Genomic DNA, 20124 nt, shown 5'->3' with positions numbered 1-20124 from the left:
CACCTAGGATGACGAACGCGACAATAGCCGTTTCCGAGTCATCGTTTTATGGTTTAAGGGTCCGACGCCGCGGCGTCGGACCCTTTCTCGATTTTCAAGGAATGCATGTGTACAAACATTCGGCAATTGTCCGAAACTCGCCCGTTATCTCCTCGGCTATGAATTATATCGTTCGTTTTTAGAAAGTGAAATACATAATATGATTCATAGCTATGAATGGTCATTTTGACATTATCGAACTGTGTAAGTGTGGGTCGTGCACGACATTGGTGTGTGTGTGTGTACATAACAAGTTAATTATTAAAAAGTTTTTAATTCTTATTAATTTTATATCCCAAATGTTGAGACAATTGTTATTCTCATACTCAATAGTAAATTGCAACCGAAAATGATATTTGTTGAATATGTTAAAAATATCCCTCACTCGATCTTGTGGTGCTACCATAATTATGTGGTCTACATATCTATTACAGAATGGTATATCTAGTTTTAACATATTCATTGCATAAGATTCTAAATCTTGTATGACAATGTCTGCAATGATCGGGGATAGTGATGATCCCATGGGTGTGCCATGTGTTTGCTTGTAAATTGTGTTGTTGAATGAAAAAATATGTAGACGACATGACAAATAGTTATGCGCTCACGTAGAAATTTATACTTAAGTATAGTAATTCGACATTAGAAATGTAAATTAATGCATCTGAAGAAGGATAATTACGTTCGAAACGTTCTACTAACTGTATCTTGGTTGTAAAGATTAAAATAAATTGTAATCCGAAAACCCAAAGAATAGCTCGTTATCGGCCTTATATTGTTCATTACTTATTGATACGAGCGTAAAAAGATTGATTTCAAAAAAATTTTTTAACAAAAGACTAAAAGTTTAACAAGTAAACCCACGGAAGTGTCACTCAACAATTTTGAAACTTTGCATGTGTGTAGAACTTAGAAAAATATTTGACACATATTTTTGTTATTAGTAATGGTCCACTCTGAATGAAAACTAACGTTTAAAGATAAGGGATAGATTTAATGTATTAGGTGTATTAAGTTGAAAATTTTAAAAAGTAAAATGTGTTAGGAGGTTTTTGGGGTCGCAGCAACTAAATCTTATGTCAAAAGTATGAAATTCAAAATGGCCGATCCAATATGGCGTCCAGACACATTAAAATTTTTATTATTTTTTGTCAGAATGAGTAAATTTTAAAAATTCTTGTCATTACAAAATTAAAATTTCTAATTTTTGGGTCAATGATTTTAAATATGGTGTTAAAGATATAAAATTCAAAATGGCGGTTTCAATATAACAGCTATACATGTTAAAATTTATAATTTTTGCGAAATATGTGTTGATACAAGATTCTCACCTTTCGGGGTGCTTTTTTACAAGGAGTCCCATTGTTTCTCACCTTTTGGAGTGCTACGAAATAAGCATCTGGACGCCATATTGAATCGGTCATTTTGAATTTCATACTTTTGACATGAGATTTAGTTTCAGCGACTCTAAAAACCTCCTAACACATTTTACTTTTTAAAATTTTCAACTTATTACATCTAATATGCTAAATCTATCCCTTACCTTTAAGAGGTAGTTTTTACCCTTCAAAGTAGACCATTGCCAATAAAAAAAATACTTCTCAAATATTTTTCAAAATCCTACACGTATGCAAAGTTTCATTAAAATCGGTAAGTGACACCTCCGTAGGTTTGTAAGTTAATGTTCTATACAGTGATCGGAAATTAATCTCCCCATGAAAATTGTTCGTGAATCTTAACCGGTGAATTGCTCAATCGGAGAGCATCTCACAAGAGCAAACGTATGTACTGCGCTCACGAGAGAAGAAATTGTAGCTGAAGACGACTCGAAGCTAAGTCGAAACGTCCGTTTTTAAATTAAAATTGTTTGTTTGGTAGTCAACCTTGAATACGGCTGGCTCGCATTCCGATCGGAATGCCTAGTGTCAGAAAGCGTTTGAGAGTGTGGGAATAGAAATGTACCATTTCTCGTATCAAATAAATTACACAAATCGTTTTTATTAATTTTGGCGATCACTTTACAAATGACAGGGCACTGTAAATGTCTTTATAGTGCAAGCGTGTAACCGGAGTCGTTATCGCTCCGTCGATGTCCACCTCGTCGGATGTAAAGAGCACGTGACTGCTCGGAGTAATTTTCGCCGATGCCGCTGCTCAGGCCTTTGAATTGCGTCCTGGCGTGCGCGTTAAACAGGAGATTTTGATCCTGATGATCCGTGCACAGGAGAGAAGCGTGTCGAGCGAGATTGAACGAGAAAAAGGTGATAGCAAAAATGCCGGAGCACTATTACGATTTTGAGAATGCGAGAGCGAATAGTCTAGCGGCTTGTCGTTTTGGCGTGTCTTACGAATCTGCTCTCCTTTTCGAAGCAGGTAGCACTACGGTGGTCGAGTATCGATCTCGATCGCAGTTTTAGTCGCGTGTCGAGGGGTTGGCGCCGCTTCGAGACGGCGATATGACTGACTTATCGATTCCCACAATTGATAAATTTGATCATGCCTGAACATTGTTAATTCTACGCACTAACAACTGCGGTTACTCTTATTAGTCTATTAATAGGTGATTACTTGACAGTTTAAGAGTATTACACTTCGGTGTCTTTTATTGTAATTTTTACATATTTTGTAAATGCGTCAACAATTAACAGTATATATTTCTTCGTCGTATCGGTTTGGTTAACGGGGCCAAAATGGTCTACATGAATCGTTTCAAATGGCATATTTTCCTTTGGAATAAACCTCTTTACTTTACCCAAATTTTTCGAAAACGAAATACATTTTATACAATTCTGAATGTGCTCTCAAATATTTGCTTTCATCTCGGGAAACTAGTAACTTTCCTAAAGTATCGCGTACGTCTTATCTACACCGAAATAACCTAACTCGTTATGATACTTTTGTAATAATTCCTGCTCCATCGAGTGAGACACGTAAAACAAAAGCTTGTTTTTTTTCTTTTTGATAAATTCCGTTTGATAGATTCCGTTTCGCATTTTAAATAGACCATCTTGCTCCCTTTCAAGCCGTGTTCTTAACTGCTTAATCTTTGGGTCTTGCGCTTGACATACCGATAAATTAAATTCGAAAGTATTATCTTCGACTACTAAAACGCTATTTATTCGGATGAGCGCGTCAACATGTGTCATTTTCTTTCCAGGCCTCTGTTCGGTATTGTAATCGAAATTCTATAATTCTAAACGCCCACCTCGCAATTCGTGGGTTTATGTCATTTTTATTTAAAGTTTCCAACAGCGTTACAATCCATGACTATCTTAAAGAGTATGGTTTGCAGATAGATTCTAAATCGCTTTAACACGTAAATGATCGTTAGAGTCTCAAACTCATAACTATGATAACGCGCCTCTACTTCGGTCGGTTTTTTAGAAAAATAAAAGATTGAATGAAAACGATTGTCCGCCTTTTGTTGTAAAAACACCGCGCCAAATTCTTGTGAGCTCGCATTGCAATGTAACTCAGTCGAATCATCGGGACTATAAATTGACAAAATCGGAGCTTTAATTAATTTTCTTTTGAGCGCTTTAAACGCATCAATCTATTGTTAACCAAACTCGAATATCACACTCTTCTTCAGAAGCTTGTACAAAACTCTGGATATTGACAGATAATTTTCGACAAATTTTCTAAAACACGAGCTTAAGGCTCCTGAGTACTCGCCGCGGCCATATTGAAGTCGTGACGTCAGAAGCGAGAAATTGCGTGAAATGACACGTAATTTTGTCCGACATGCCATTTGTAAATAAAGCCAATTTGGATAAAACAAACTAAGCAGATGACTTTAAAACACTTCTAAATATCAGTCACGACTATCCTTTTTCCGCCTAACAATCAGTAAATAGTTGTAAAAAGCATGCAAAGTGAAGCAATTGAAACAGGAAAACACATGGGCACATAATTTTGTCCGACGTGCCATTTCTAAATAATGCCAATTTGGATAAAACAGACTAATCAGATGGCTTTAAAACACTTCTAAATATCGGTCACGACTATCCTTTTTCCGCCTAACAATCAGTAAATAGTTGTAAAAAGCATGCAAAGTGAAGCAATTGAAACTGGAAAACACATGGGCACATAATTTTGTCCGACGTGCCATTTCTAAATAATGCCAATTTGGATAAAACAGACTAATCAGATGGCTTTAAAACACTTCTAAATATCGGTCACGACTATCCTTTTTTCGCCTAGCAGTCAGTAAATAGTCGTAAAAAGCACGTAAAGTGACGTCTATTCAGACAGGAAAACACACGGATAGCTATTAAAAGGAGTGAAAAATGTACTTTTATGTATAAAATTCAAAGAAACTTTACTCGCGGTCCATTTTTCGAATTTGGTAAATACGAGACAAGTCATGTTTTTACAATGAAACACATAATAACAAAATGACATGCACGATAACATTTCATCGTCAATCTGTCACGTTTCACGTGTATTAGTTCTAATTTTGTCCGCGACGAAATGTCGCTACCGTCAACGCGGAGTTCTCGGCTGAGGAGTCAGGAGCCTTAATGAGTATTTATACACAATTGTAATAAGAACACATAACTGACAATAAGTGTCTATAGAAAGATACAGAGAGATGAATTATTCTCTCGCGCATTTAAGTACCGCTAGTATATAGCATTACTCGATACATCATGTTTCGGATTCTAAGCGTTCAAGCTGCGTTCTATATATTGGGTGTACAACTTAGTTCGATCCGTTTTCAAAAGATGGCTCCAGGTGCTATAAATAGTTGACGACGACAGCTGATTTTTGTTGTATCGTGAAGTGTCAACATTTGTTAACCAAATATTGTTTACAAGCCTTTGAGTTTTGCATAACAAATTTAATTTTTACTGCGTTCAAAATGTCGAGTATCACTCCAAATAAGCACCATTTGCGACAAGTTTTGATTTTCTGTTTCAATTGAAAGAACAGTGCAGTTAAAGGGCATCGAATGCTTGTGGAAGTGTATGGTAAATCTGCACCATCGGATAAATCTTGCAGAGAATGGTTTTGACAATTTAAAAGTGGTAATTTTAGTGTTGAAGACAAAGAGCGTTCGGGTCAACCAAAAAAGTTTGAAGATGAAGAATTAGAAACATTACTCGATCAAGATTCGTGTCAAACGCAAGAAAAGCTTGCACCAAAATTGGAAGTTACACAACAAGCTATTTCAAAACAACTCAAAGTCGCGGGATACATCCAAAAGCAAAGAAATTGGGTTCCATACGAATTGAAACCGAGAGATATTGAACAATGATTTTGCGTGTCCGAAATGTTGCTTAAACAGAACAAAAAGGAGTCTTTTTTGCATCGAATCATTTCCGGGGACAAAAAATGGATTCACTACGACAACCCAAAACGCAAAATATCATATGTAAAGCTCGGCCAACCGGAAACATCAACACCGAAACCGAATATCCATGGTGCCAAGGTAATGCTCTATATTTGGTGGGATCAGAAAGGTGTGATCTACTATGAGCTGCTAAAACCTAATCAAACTATCACGGGAGACTTCTACAGGCAACAATTGATCCGTTTAAAGCGAGCTATAGCCAAAAAACGTACAGAATATGCAACCAGACACGAGTCTATAATCTTTCACCATGACAACGCTCGGCCTCATGTTGCTGTTCTGGTTAAAAACTATTTGGAAAATAGCGGATGGGAAGTTCTGGCTCACCCGCCTTATAGCCCAGACCTTGCCCCTTCTGATTACCATTTGTTTCGATCGACGTAGAATGCTTTGACTGGAATACGCTTCACTTCAGAACAAGGTATCAAAAATTGGATTAATTCATTCTTGGCTTCAAAAAATACATGCTTCTTCCGCGACGGAATCCATAAATTGCCAGAAAAATAGGAAAAAACTAATGGCTAGCGATGGACAATACTTTGACTAAGGTATTAATTTATTTTATCGTTCAAATAAATACGTTTTTCAAGCAAAAAGAACGGATCGAATTAAGTTGTACACCCAATATAAAAATAAGAAAAAAAATTATTGAATAAGCGAGGTCCATAGAAAATTCATTAAAAAGGTTATGACAAAGAAAATGAAATGTGTCGTAAACAAAGGAAATATTATTATTAAAAATACAAATTTATTATGTTCTATTTCATCGTTTTTATCGACGATTGTTGGATGCACCATCTTTTATCTGAACGTCAGTTCCATGAAGTACATACATGTACAGGAGATCAATTATTTTTTACAAAGAGTTCTACGGACTGATAAATCAACTCTTACAAGAAAAAATGTTTTTAATTTTATTTTGCTAATTTTAAATTTCCTAATGAACATGCCATAAAACATGATTGCACAATCTCTTGGCCTTCAAGAGCGTTTCAAATTTCAAACGGCTAGATTTTTAGATATTTATTGGCTATAATTTGTTATAGACCTTATACTTATGTAATAATTATGTTATTCTTACCAAAGAAACTGGCGTAGTTTCGCAGTTTCTTGAAACTAAAAATATCACAGAATGTAAATAATCTGCGCGTGGATAACAATTTTATCTACTCGACATTTACAATTAAATTTATAAGGTAAAAATAAAATTCCCGAAAAAGAAGCGACCTTACTTTCTTCAGGCTTCCTCGCGGTAAGGGCGACCTGCTTTTCATCGTTCGGTATCGTTTCCGCCGCCGCCACCAGCTTATCGAGCTCAACTCCGTATTCGCCGATCGCCACCTCAATGACTGAAACATATTTAAGGATTCGATTTTAAAGCTATGCATTATTTCGAGAACTATATGATTATTCGCTCTTATGTAGCATGCTTTCAAAGTAAATGTTGACCATTTTAACACCTCGCCGCCGAGCGCACTGTCAGTACATTTGCAATCAACTTATTCAAACACGTCGTTATAAGACTTTGACACGCGACTATTCTTACTTCGTTATCTTGATGTTTCTATTAGAGCGCTTACAATATAAATAGACGATGTTATCAATAAAGATGAGAATCATCACCCACTATATGTATTTAATGACATTTGTCAGCAATATCAAACACAGTCTAGATTTTTAACTTTAACTTTTTCAAAACTATTACCTAATTTATTTAAGACCGTTACTACACTCTCGTGTGTGTGGTGAGTCAAGCTGCTCTTTCGTGATAACGTGCAATTTATAATAATTCGCTTTAGATATGATTTCGCTGTCTTGGAACGGGCCACCTGCTGCCTTGGTCCGTTTCTGCAGAGTGCGATTTCGTATTCCATCAGCTACATTCGCCCATAAGTAGCTCATAGTCTCAAAAGCGAGAGCGAGAGAGAGAGAGAGAGAGAGAGAGAGAGAGAGAGAGAGAGAGAGAGAGAGAGAGAGAGAGAGAGAGAGAGAGAGAGAGAGAGAGAGAGAGATAGCCCAGACTTTAAGATTGCTCTAATTGTTCCAGATGTACGTACCGAAATCTGCTACATTGTAATTAAATGGACATTGGGCGCCGACGGAAGTCAGGTGTGGTATCAAGGATCTAACCGGGCCTCTGTATATGCAATGACCATCGGCCATCACGTACAGGGAATCAAACTTCTCCAGAAGTAAGGCGCTCGGCTGATGAATCGTACAGATTACCGTACGCCTTTCTAATTCCGCCAATCGTTTCATGAGAGCGACGCATTGGCTGGACGAGAAGGAATCCAGACCTGAAAGGTCAATAATTCTCACTCTATCCTAGAATGCGATAAACATTCTGCGATAAACGCATTTTGCATTCGTTTTCCGCACCCAACGCATCGAGCAAGAAATGAGATTCGAGCGCAATCCCCTATTCTTGAACATATATCGCATACGAAAATGGCAGTTTCGTATACGACTCTCAATATTTGATTTTCATTCCTGGAGGCCGATTCTCAAAAAATATTGCATACAAAAATACTAGGGAACTCTATAATATATGTAACGTATACTATAGTATTTTCGTATATTTTTATAAACGTTATTTTTCAAGAATATGGCCCCTGAATGATTACTACGCAGTCGTATTCGAAAAGTACCATACGATTTACATCGTATGAGTCATGGCATTTAAAATAAAGATACATATACGATAAATAATCAAAATTCTGCATAACAGTGAAAATTTTATATAACAATGGCAGCTTTAAAAAGGTTAATTCATTTTAAAATAATAAATATTTTGGAAAATGCAAACATTGTTCGAAAAATACAGAAAGATTTCAACGTAATGATCAATTTGAATTAAAATGGAAAATGTAAACATTGTGTTCGAAAATACAGAAAGATTTCAACGTAATGATCCATTTGGATTAAATAATTTAGAGTTTGTAAGATTATTTCGTTTAAATAAAAATATAACACAAAGAGTAATTGATAGAGGAGAAGAGGGTAATATGGTATCCATTTTCATTATATTGAATAACTTTTTTTATAATTAATATTTTCTATTAAAACTTGAAACGATTACATTTGTCAGAGTGTTGTTTGACAGATTCTAGATTCAAAGTAATGAAATATTTATTATTTAGAACTTGATTTAAAAAATTTAATGCATTCTATAATCAGTGAAAGAAAAAAGTGATTCTAATATAGCTATCCATAAAAATAATATTATAAAATTAGTTTAATTTAAAAGAAAACACAGTACTTTGTTACAAAATTATATATTTTTAATTTTCCATTGTTTAGAATTTTCCTGCGTTCAGAAGCTTTAGAAATACCATTAGAAATTTCATCAAAAATATCATTTTATCCTTGTTTAATATTAAACAACAAGCATTAAATGATGTCTCTAATGTTTCTAAACACCGGTCTTTAGAATGACAATCGATTTTTCGAAAAAATATTTTGAGAAAATATTTTGTTTAAAAAACCATATTAACAAAATTCTATGTTATTGTTTTAACTTTGTATAACTCAAAATGTATACGGCCAAATAAAAAGTTAAATAACGAAAAAACGCTCGAGTGTATGTACTTTTGTGTGATAATACACTCAAGTTAAAGAATAATGAAAAAGTGTATGTAATTAAAGGTTAAAGGTGTACCTTGAAAAAGTTTAGAAGTACTCAATAGTAAACATGCCTTATAACAATTGGCAGTCATTATGTATTGGCATATTAGCATCACTAAAAAATGACAGGCTACTAAACGAATAACTCCATAAGCAATTGTTAGAATACGTCACTTAATAACGGAAATAATAGGAGTAACCATATTGTCTACAGTAGCCATAATACCCTCTTTTCCTCTATAGTAGAGGAATATAGTAATCCAGTTTCAAGATCAACAATAGATTCGGAACAAAAGATAAAAAAAAGCTGTATATGTATATCGATGTAAATACATATTTATACATATGTATATATATGTATATATATATATATATATATATATATATATATATATATATAATTTAAATTAAGAATTTTTTATCATGTAATCGATATTCCTAATGCTTACCAGTTGTTGGTTCGTCGAGGAATAATATTGAAGGATTAGTTAGGAGTTCTAAAGCGATATCAAGCTTCTTTTTCTGTCCTCCCGATAATTTTCCGCATAAAGTGTCGTAGCAATGGCTCAGCCCTAGCATTTCCAACAACTCTGAAACTTGCACACGTACAACAAGCGTAAAAACTATTCTATTTCTATAAAGTTTCATTTTTATAAATATAATTGCAAGGCGCAGCAATATTCAGATAAACATTGAGATAACAATGAACATAACCCATAAATTAAACGTGTCATGAAGAAAGAAGTTTATGAGAAGCAGTCGTGGAGCTTTCTCAAGTTGCCTTTCGAAACTGAACATAAGATCTTATAAATAGGGGTCAGACTTCGGAGAAGAATTTACGACGCAACAATTAAAGTGGACAGACAATTGTGACAAACCTGAGTGTGCTTATAAGCGGAGCTGATTGTGCAGCCAAGTTTCAAATGAGCGGCTAAAGTCATGGTTTCTTCGACGGTGACGTATGGTGTGAGAATGGTGTCTTGCTGTATGTAACACGACATCCTCTTCCATAGTTTGCTCTGTAGTTCACGAACTTTACCGTTGATCCGAACTTCTCCGCTCACACCCTTTACCCTATGCAAAGCCATCGTTATATTTGTATATGAATAGTTACGTTGCTAAACAAATATTGTAAATTACTGACTGCCTTCTGGTGAAAGATTAGAAAAAAAAAAACATGAGATAAAGTTACATAATAGTTATAAATGTATTCAACTTTGCGAGGATGTTAAAGTATCGCAAATTACGGGCATTTACAGACATTATTACATATCTTCGAATTTACGTTACAAAATCACAAAAACTTTTTTTAGAATTGAAGTATGCGTAAAAAGAAGATGCGCTCAGGTCAATTTTACAAGAAAATTGAACAAAAATTTAATAAATCATTAATAATTTACTCGTATATCCGTCACCTAAGATTTACTTTACCTTAAACGTGGAAGGTCATATAAAATCGATTTTTTTTATTGCGTATATTTTTATATATGTATTAATCCTTAAACACGTAAGTGTGTCTAAGAGACTCCATATGAAGTTTGGAACGCTTCCTGTGTGAAGACGGAATGAGATAGGAGGTTCGGACCAAGACATAAAAAAAGTTTGAAATCTCCTCTTTCGATTGATATGGTTGATCAACTTTTTTGGTCAACTAGAATTCGAACAGCACGGCAGCAAAGTTTTGTTAGGGTCAATGCGACCCATATAATGTGTAAGTGAAACCTATTTTGTGAGTACTTTACATAAAAAAGCTGGACAAAATACGTTCGAACAGGTGGGTTCGCGGATGTTACTTGCACATACTCTGTATAAAGCTGGAATACTATAAAATAATGCTGTAAAAAAGGGAGTTTTTCCGAAGTATATCATGAAACACATCAATTTTCAATTTTAGACACGATTTAATCAAAAATCTCTCACCCATTTTATTTAAAGTCCGGCGTTTATTTAAAGGGGGGCGGTAAGCGGAAATTCTTCAAGCTTAATTAGTGTTTGGGCGCCAGGCGCGATCTCTCGCGCCGCTTCAAAAAGATCGGCAAATGCGCAACACGAAAAGGCGTATATCTCTGCCCGCGGCTTGCTCCGAATTTTGGCAGAGGGGTAGTTCTTAAGTGTAGCGGGAAAAGAGGAGGGAAACGCAATCACAACTTTAGAGACAATTTAAAAAATAAAAGACAATATATTTGAGGGTAATCGGAGACACAGTATGACGAATACAAGGAGTTTACAAACGGTACGCGATTACAAGCGGCAGTAAGTAATGTTGGAATAATCTGAAAGATAGCAACTTCACGGGAGGGACAGATTAACGCTATTGGTATGCACAACTAACGGAGGCGTACTCTCGTTACTCGGAAAAGTCTCAAACGATTCGAGAAATTATTACATCGAAGATCACGGCAGGACGGAACGAATTACAAACGGCGCGGTACGATAACCATTACGATGCAAAGACACGCGGTACGACAATGACCATCACGTGGACTCGCACGGTACGGATAGCACTATTCTCGCACGCAAAAAAAATGGGAATCGAACGGGCGTCACGCCCCTGGCGGTAGGACTTACTCGCAGTCACTAATTTCGGTATCATCTCGCAGAATCTCGATCGCCGGTGCTTCCCGCGGCAATTCCACGGCGTCGCTAGAAGTAGTAACAATTAGGTTTTGTATAGAAATTATTCAATTTTTCTCATTGCTTTTCCTATCTAACAGCGCCATGTTTTTGTGCATCAAAAATTTTTTGAAAATACAAATACTACTACTTGGGTTTTGTAGAAAAAATATATTCTCTTTATAACAGGCGCACTTTAAAGATTTCATACATTTTTTTGGACAAACGCATATCATTTTTATTAGATTACACAATTTCAAGATATTTACTTTAAGTAAATACCACTTCGTTTTGAAAAAAAGATTTTATAGAAAATATTAATACATATCATTTTGATTAAAAAAATAAAGACTTTTAAGCGCGCGCGCACAAAAACAAGCGCTTTTTTTTCTTTTTTTTTGAAAAGGTAATGTTGTACTGATATTACGCCTTTTTGTAGTGTTAAGCAATATATTTATTTTTTGTGATGAGTCATGACTTCAACTTACAAGATTATAAAAAATTTATATATATATATGTGTGTGTGTGTGTGTGTGTGTGTGTGTGTGTGTGTGTGTGTGTGTGTGTGTGTGTGTGTGTGTGTGTGTGTGTGTGTATATACCGGGTGCCCCAGACCACCCGTCCCACCCGATTTTTTCGTAAACGCGACATTTTAAAGAAAAATGTTTCAGACAAAAGTTGTAGGGTTTTAAAAGATCTATTTACTGATTTTATCAGTTTGACCTTGGATGGCGTCGCCAAGGTCAGATCAAAATAACATTAACTTTTTTAAATAGGACACCTCATTTTTGGTTCCAGAATCTGGTGTCAAGACCTTTCCAAAACACTATAAGAAAGTTTATTTTTGTTGAGTACTTTCCGAGTTGTGAGGCTTGAAAGTTACGGTGTACTGTTACCTTCAAGCGTCATAACTCGGAAAGTCCTTAACCAAAATAAACTTATTTATAGTGTTTTGGAAAGCTCTCGAAATCGACTACAAGAAAATGCAATGAAAAATATACCTGTTTCAGACCACCCGTCCCACCCTTTTAAAACGTAGGGATGTGCTTATACAAAAAAATGGCTCAGACAAAATTTGCATGATTTCGAGGGATCAACCTGATGATGATCTTGAATTCGACCTTGAGATCGATCTTGGGCATAAAGGTATAAGTCAAAGTAACATTTTTAAAATGTAAAAACGAAATAATCGGTGCCGCCTGTAGGTATTAGCGTTACCTAAGGTGTACCACGTGTAGGTAACAAGATCGTACTTACACCTTATCGGGATGCTTTTTTAAGGTGGTTCCCCTCGCTGTCACCTTTGTCGGGGTGCTTTCATAAGGTGGTTCCCCTTGCCGTCACCTTTGTTGAGGTGCTTTCATAAGGTGGTTCCCCTTGCCATCACCTTTGTCGGGGTGCTTTTTTAAGGTGGTTCCCCTCGCCGTCACCTTTGTCGGGGTTCTTTCATAAGGTGGTTCCCCTTGCCGTCACCTTTGTCGGGGTGCTTTCATAAGGTGGTTCCCCTTGCCGTCACCTTTGTCGGGGTGCTTTTTTAAGGTGGTTCCCCTCGCCGTTACCTTTGTCGGGGTGCTTTCATAAGGTGGTTCCCCTTGCCGTCACCTTTGTCGGGGTGCTTTCATAAGGTGGTTCCCCTTGCCGTCACCTTTGTCGGGGTGCTTTTTTAAAGTGGTTCCCCTCGCCGTCACCTTTGTCGGGGTGCTTTCATAAGGTGGTTCCCCTTGCCGTCACCTTTGTCGGGGTGCTTTCATAAGGTGGTTCCCCTTGCCGTCACCTTTGTCGGGGTGCTTTTTTAAGGTGGTTCCCCTCGCCGTCACCTTTGTCGGGGTGCTTTCATAAGGTGGTTCCCCTTGCCGTCACCTTTGTGCATACGCATGTTGTTCAGTCTCGATGTTCAAAATGTCCACCACGTGCATTTATACAGGCTGTTACCCTACTTTGGAAATCATCCGTCGCCCGACGAATTTCGTCAGTATCTAGAGACTGAATGACTTGTCGAATTCTGTTTTTCATATCTTCTGCAGTCGTAGGTCGTTCGCGGTATACAAGGTCTTTTATTCGTCCCCACAAATAATAATCTAAAATTGTAAGGTCCGATGATCGTGGTGGCCAATTATGTGGACCATGTTTACCTATCCATCGGCCGCGAAATATGCGGTTCAGTTGATGACGAGCAATGACAGACGTGTGGGCGGGACATCCTGTTGAAACCACATATTTAGACGTAATTGGAGTGGAATATCTTTAAGTAAACGTGGAAGTTCGTTTTCGAGTAAATCGGCGTATAAAAAACGGTTTAAATTCTCTTGAAAGAAAAATGGTCCCACGATATGCGTATCAACAATTCCGCACCAAACATTGACTTTCCAGATACGTTGATGATCCATTTCTCGATACCAATGTGGATTCTCTTGTGCCCAATAACGAAAATTATGTGTGTTTATTTCGCCGTCACTTTTAAAGGTGCACTCATCAGAAAATAAAATACTTCTATGGAAATTAGGTAATTGTTGAGTAATCCAATTACAGAATATCAGTCTTTGTCTATGATCGTTCAATGTGTCATGGCCTGGTGAAGTGACATTCGATATGGATGGAATGAATTTTCACGAAAAATTCGACTGATCGTGCTTCGACTTATTCCACTATCTCTTGCTCGTCGCTTTAAAGAATCATTCGGGGTTACAAAGGCAGATGCAATTACATCAGGTGCTCTTACTGAACGAACTGATCGATGAATTTGCCTTCCCTTATTATGATCCGGCTGAACAATACCTTTTACAATTATTCGACGTTGTAAGCGACTGAAAACTTTGCGCGAATGTGGTGTATGATCGGGATATTCATTTCGCCACATTATTTCAGCTGCTCGAAAACTTCCAGCTCTACCCAAAACTGACATCATTAACGCAGCTTCTTCGTTCGGGTAAGGCATAACTACAAATTACGCTTACGACCGGGTTGCTTATTAGAAAACGTGAATTGGTGACGAGTTGCGTAATATTATGAATTCTAAGCAATGACTTTTAGGAGTGGTATGTAAGGGTGCTTTTTCGTGAAAATTACTTTATTGCTACAATAATCAACATTAAATGAAGATTAATATTAATAATTAATAAATCAAGAATAAACGGCATCATAGAGCTGTACCGAATGTTAGAGATCTCGGTAATTAGGTATCTTCAAAACTCTACGCGTAGGACTATAGGTACACGCACCGGCAGAAATGGTGTCTCTCGACGCTAGCGCTCGGCTGCCGCACACACGCGGAGCCGCGCTCGTACGTGTGTCTAGGCTGCGCGGCGACGATCGGGGTGCGGGCGGAAAGTGGTGGGGGGCTTTACGATAATGCATCCTCCTCGCTCGACGCTGGGTCGAGAGAGAAAGCATTATTCGATGTGATACCATGGGCGAAGTCGGTGTTCTCTGCTTATATTTTTCATTGCATTTTCTTGTAGTCGATTTCGAGAGCTTTCCAAAACACTATAAATAAGTTTATTTTGGTTAAGGACTTTCCGAGTTATGACGGTTGAAGGTTACAGTACACCGTAACTTTCAAGCCTCACAACTCGGAAAGTACTCAACAAAAATAAACTTTCTTATAGTGTTTTGGAAAGGTCTTGACACCAGCTATTAGATTCTGGAACCAAAAATGAGGTGTCCTATTTAAAAAAGTTAATGTTATTTTGATCTGACCTTGGCGACGCCATCCAAGGTCAAACTGATAAAATCAGTAAATAGATCTTTTAAAACCCTACAACTTTTGTCTGAAACATTTTTCTTTAAAATGTCGCGTTTACGAAAAAATCGGGTGGGACGGGTGGTCTGGGACACCCGGTATATATATATATATATATATATATATATATATATATATTTATATAATAATTAATGTATGTATGTATGTATGTATGTATGTATATATATATATATATATATATATGTATATACATACATACATACATTAATTCTTTATAATCTTACGTGTAAGTTGAAATCATGACTTATGTCCATACTCCATGATATATGTGCGTGTGCGCGCGCGCGTGTGTGTGTGTGTGTGTACATATACAGTATATATATATATATATGTGTATATATATATATATATATATATATATATACAGGGTGTTTCAGACCACCCGTACACCCCTTTTCTCTTCGCAGGATTAGGACCAATCAAAAATATGTTCAGACGAAAGTTGTAGGGTTTCAAAAGATCTATTCAATGATCTTATCAGTTTGACCTTGGATGGCGTCGCCAAGGTCAGATCAAAATCACATTAAGTTTTTTAAATGGAACACCCTATGTTTGATTCCAGAATCTAATAGCTGGTGTCAAGACCTTTCCAAAACATTATAAGAATGTTTATTTTCGTTGACTACTTTCCGAGTTGTGCGGCTTGAAAGTGACACTACCGCCAGCATCAGCATTACTCAAGATGTACCATGTGGTGGTTACTTAGTCGGATTTAATCTTGTGTGTGGGTGTGTGCATACGTGCATGCGTATGTGTATGGGGGAGGAAAAGGGGAGTCAAAGTTTTATGTACTCTGCTTTTGTTTATTAACTGGATTGATTATGTTTGATGATCAATCATGTCCAGATTGACTGTATGCATTTTCCCGTGCTTAGCATTATCCAGAATGAACGACGTGGACGTGACGAGAATTTCATCCCATTGGTGTGCTTCATTCACGTGAGTCCCCTTGCCTCTCACGTTTGTGGTGCTTGATTCACGTGAGTCCCCTTGCCTCTCACGTTTGGGGTGCTTGATTTACGTGAGTCCCCTTGCCTCTCTTGTTTGGGGTGCTTGATTCACGTGAGTCCCCTTGCCTCTCACGTTTAGATTGCTTGATTCACGTGAGTGCCCTTGCCTCTCACGTATGGGGTGCTTGATTCACGTGAGTCCCCTTGCCTCTCACGTTTGGGGTGCTTGATTCACGTGAGTCCCCTTGCCTCTCACGTTTGGGGTGCTTGATTCACGTGAGTCCCCTTGCCTCTCACGTTTGGGGTGCTTGATTCACGTGAGTCCCCTTGCCTCTCACGTTTGGGGTGCTTGATTCACGTGAGTCCCCTTGCCTCTCACGTTTGGGGTGCTTGATTCACGTGAGTCCCCTTGCCTCTCACGTTCGGGAATGAATGAGTGTATGTTTTGTTAAGCGACTAAATGTTCAAAGTGAGCACCATTCTCTGCGATGCAAGCATCAACTCTATTTTGAAAATCATTGGTTGCTCAAAGAATTTCCTCGGCACGTAAGGATCGAATTGCTTCACTTATTCTACGAATCATATTATCCCTCGTAGTCGGACGTTCATGATAGACCAAGTTTTTTATCCTTCCCCAGAAATAATAATCAAGGACGGTGAGATCTGGTGATCGGGGTGGATAATTGATTGAACCGTATTTGCCTATCCCCTTGTCGGGGAACATAGTATTTAACGCCGCACGAGCAACTCTCGATGTATGAGACGGACATGCATCTTGTTGGAACCACATGTTCAGGCGCAATTGCAGAGGAATATTTTCTAGTAAGACAGGAAGATCTGTCATTATCAAGGCGGAATATCTATCACCGTTTAGATTTTCGTCAAAGAAAACAGGACCTATGATTTGACTTCCAATAATTCCACACCAAACATTGACTTTCCAAATGGTTTGATGATCTACTTCTCTCAACCAGTGAGGATTATTTTGTGCCCAATAACGAGAGTTCCAAGTATTAACAGATCCATCACTTTTAAGTGTACATTCGTCAGAAAATAAAATTTACAAGTGGAAATCAAGTGGTTGCTGTCTTATAAAGTTGCAAAATACAAGTCTCTGTCTAATATCGTTATAATTCAACGCTTGATGAACAGACATTCTGTAAGGGTGAAATTTGTTATTTTTTAGAATGCGCCAAACACTGATTTTACTAACACCAGAATCTTGTTCTCGTCGTCTTAAAGAATCATAAGGGTTCAATTCTGTCGATGCAAGAATTTCCACTGTTCTTTCATCCATAATCGGACGACGAATTTGTGTACCTTTGTTATGTTGAGGCTGAACGACACCTTTAATTTTGATTCGTTTAGCCAAACGTGAAAAAATATTTCGCGAGTGAGGAGTCCGATCAGGATAACGTTCCCGCCACAATCTTTCCGCTGCAATGAATGTACCTCGACACTCACCTAAAATTAGCAGCATATCATATGCTTCTTCATTGGAATAGGACATGGCTAAATAAACCTAGACTAATAAAGAGGGTCGGATTTTTGTTGCGCGATTGATACTGATATGACGGTTATTGAAGACGTAGGTGACAAGTTTGAGAGAGTTATTGTCACTCGTGTTGAGTTGAGTCACAATAGCGTTGTGGTGAATACATCTCTACTACATCCTATGCAAATAACAATATGTATAAAATCACGAGTTAGACATCGTTACGCAGAAAGCCGCGCTCGTTATTGCTCGTGTGCTACCGTTAAAGTAATAATGTAATTACATAATATTATGACATACATATGTATGTGACTATCTACGGTAGCGACAGCTAACTTTCACGATTTTTCATGATCTGTTTTTGTTGGCCCGGCTTGCGTGTTTACTTTCTTTGTGTCGGCTGCACGGCTTTCTGCGTAACGCGTGATTTTATATTGTTATTTACATGGTGTTGGCGGTAGTGTAACTTTCAAGCCGCACAACTCGGAAAGTAGTCAACGAAAATAAACTTTCTTGTAGTGTTTTGGAAAGGTCTTGACACCAGCTATTAGATTCTGGAATCAAAAATAGGGTGTTTCATTTAAAAAACTTAATGTGATTTCGATCTGACCTTGGCGACGCCATCCAAGGTCAAACTGATAAGATCATTGAATAGATCTTTTGAAACCCTACAACTTTCGTCTGAACATATTTTTGATTGGTCCTAATCCTGCGAAGAGAAAAGGGGTGTACGGGTGGTCTGAAACACCCTGTATATATATATATATATATATATATATATATATATATCAAACAAATTTCAAAAACTGCTTACGTGAATATAATTAACCTCAACTCTTATCGACAATAAATAATATGTTTCTTGTATAGATAAGCTTATATATTATGCACTTTGTTCAGCCGAATTCGTTTGTCTCGTACAAAAACACGTTGAATAAGTGTAATATTAATAAAAATGTGCAGTTAAAAATATATATTTTGCATTAACTTGAGTCAATATTATATTATACTTCTACGAGTGCTACGTATAAAATTTTTCAAGTGTTATAAGATATGATTGACAAAGTGCATATGAATATGATAATGAAACATAGCTAATTAGATCGCATGCACCTTATTAAATCTATTTTTATTTTTCTATTTTCCTCCAATGCATATTGTACTTTTCCCAGCAAAAATGTGGTTCGCTTTCTGAGGTCTACTTCTAAGTTATGCTTTTTTAACTGTAGCGTAATGTAAATGTATATTTTGAATAAGTTGACGTTTAAAACAAGTGTCAAATGATTGAATAAAGATATAAAAATATGTGTAATTTTACAAGTTAAGTCTCAGAGGCCTCTACGCTGCGTATTCTCTCTGGTTTTAGAAATTTTTAATTAGATTAATTAATAAGTATGGTAAGTACATTTTAAATCCTGTTTATTAAAGTTAACAAAGTTGAGTCTAGCTCTTACAATATATATTGAGTTCACTAAACTAGTTAAAATAATACATGATATTAAATATTCTTTCTGTGTTACAAAATAAATGTTAATTGTAAATAAATAATATATGGTAATCTTGCTATTACCTGATATTCAATAATATTTCTAAGCGTCTTATAAAAGATATTTTCTCTTATAAAAAATAATTTATTTTGTAACATAGCGAGCATATTTAATATCATGTATTATTTTAACTAGTTTTCAGTAAACTCTATATACATTGTAAAAGTTACACTTACTTTATTAACTTTTTTAATAAACAGGATTCAAAATATACTTACCTTACTTATTAATTAATCCAGTTACAAATTTCTGAAACCAGAAAGTACACGCAGCGTTGAGGCCTCTGAGACTCAACTTGTAAAATTACACGTACACCAGGCATTGGAATCATTTTTATATCTTTATTCAATTTTTTGACACTTGTTTCAAACGTCAATTTAATACAAATATACATTTACATTAACGCTGGAATTAAAAAAGTATGACTTAGAGTCAGACCTGAGAAAATAAACCACATTTTTGCTGGGAAAGGTAAAAATATGCATTGGAGAAAGATGGAAAAATAAAAATAAATTTAATAAGGTCATCCGATTTAATTAACCTCGTTTCATTATCATATTCATGGGCACTTTGTCAATCATATCTTATGACACTTGAAAAATTTTATACGTAGCACTCGTAGGAGTATTATATAATATTGACACTAGTTAATGCAAAATATATATTTTTAACTGCACATATTCATTAATAATAGGCTTATTTAACGCATTTTTGCACCACGCAAACGAATTCGGCAGAAA

General features: G+C 36.5%; 2 protein-coding genes across 5 annotated transcripts in view; one reads left to right on the top strand and one right to left on the bottom strand.

The window, feature by feature from the left end:
* Positions 1 to 6271: 6271 nt before the first annotated feature.
* Positions 6272 to 10141, bottom strand: LOC120358358 (ATP-binding cassette sub-family G member 1-like). The gene is made up of 4 exons (XM_039452399.1): positions 9897 to 10141; positions 9469 to 9615; positions 7453 to 7692; positions 6272 to 6744 (listed from the first exon to the last, which is right to left on the bottom strand). Exons 1-4 carry the CDS (start codon positions 10105 to 10107, stop codon positions 6521 to 6523), a joined length of 822 nt encoding a protein of 273 aa, XP_039308333.1. The 5' UTR covers positions 10108 to 10141; the 3' UTR covers positions 6272 to 6520.
* Positions 7599 to 20124, top strand: part of LOC120358357 (ATP-binding cassette sub-family G member 1-like) — a 54025-nt gene continuing 41499 nt past the window's right edge. For 3 of the 4 annotated variants that reach the window (XM_039452398.1, XM_039452397.1, XM_039452395.1), the window contains exon 1: positions 7599 to 7699. The gene's annotated coding sequence lies outside the window, so the exon portion shown is untranslated. Of the gene's footprint in view, positions 7700 to 12736; positions 12779 to 20124 lie in introns of those variants that run through there. The other variant, XM_039452396.1, reaches the window with a different exon arrangement.

The sequence above is a fragment of the Solenopsis invicta genome, chromosome 8 (genome assembly GCF_016802725.1).
Source record: "Solenopsis invicta isolate M01_SB chromosome 8, UNIL_Sinv_3.0, whole genome shotgun sequence".
Lineage (NCBI taxonomy): Eukaryota > Metazoa > Arthropoda > Insecta > Hymenoptera > Formicidae > Solenopsis > Solenopsis invicta.
Note: the sequence above shows the minus strand (reverse complement) of the source record. Positions and strands in the feature narration are given on the sequence as shown.

Excerpts from the sequence above, each read along its gene's own strand:
- LOC120358358 (XM_039452399.1), bottom strand. The coding sequence starts at position 10,107 with ATGGCTTTGCATAGGGTAAAGGGTGTGAGCGGAGAAGTTCGGATCAAC. Across the intron at positions 7,693-9,468 it reads CCTCGACGAACCAACAACTG|GTCTGGATTCCTTCTCGTCC; the intron begins GTAAGCATTAGG and ends TTGACCTTTCAG. Across the intron at positions 6,745-7,452 it reads TTACAATGTAGCAGATTTCG|TCATTGAGGTGGCGATCGGC; the intron begins GTACGTACATCT and ends AATATGTTTCAG.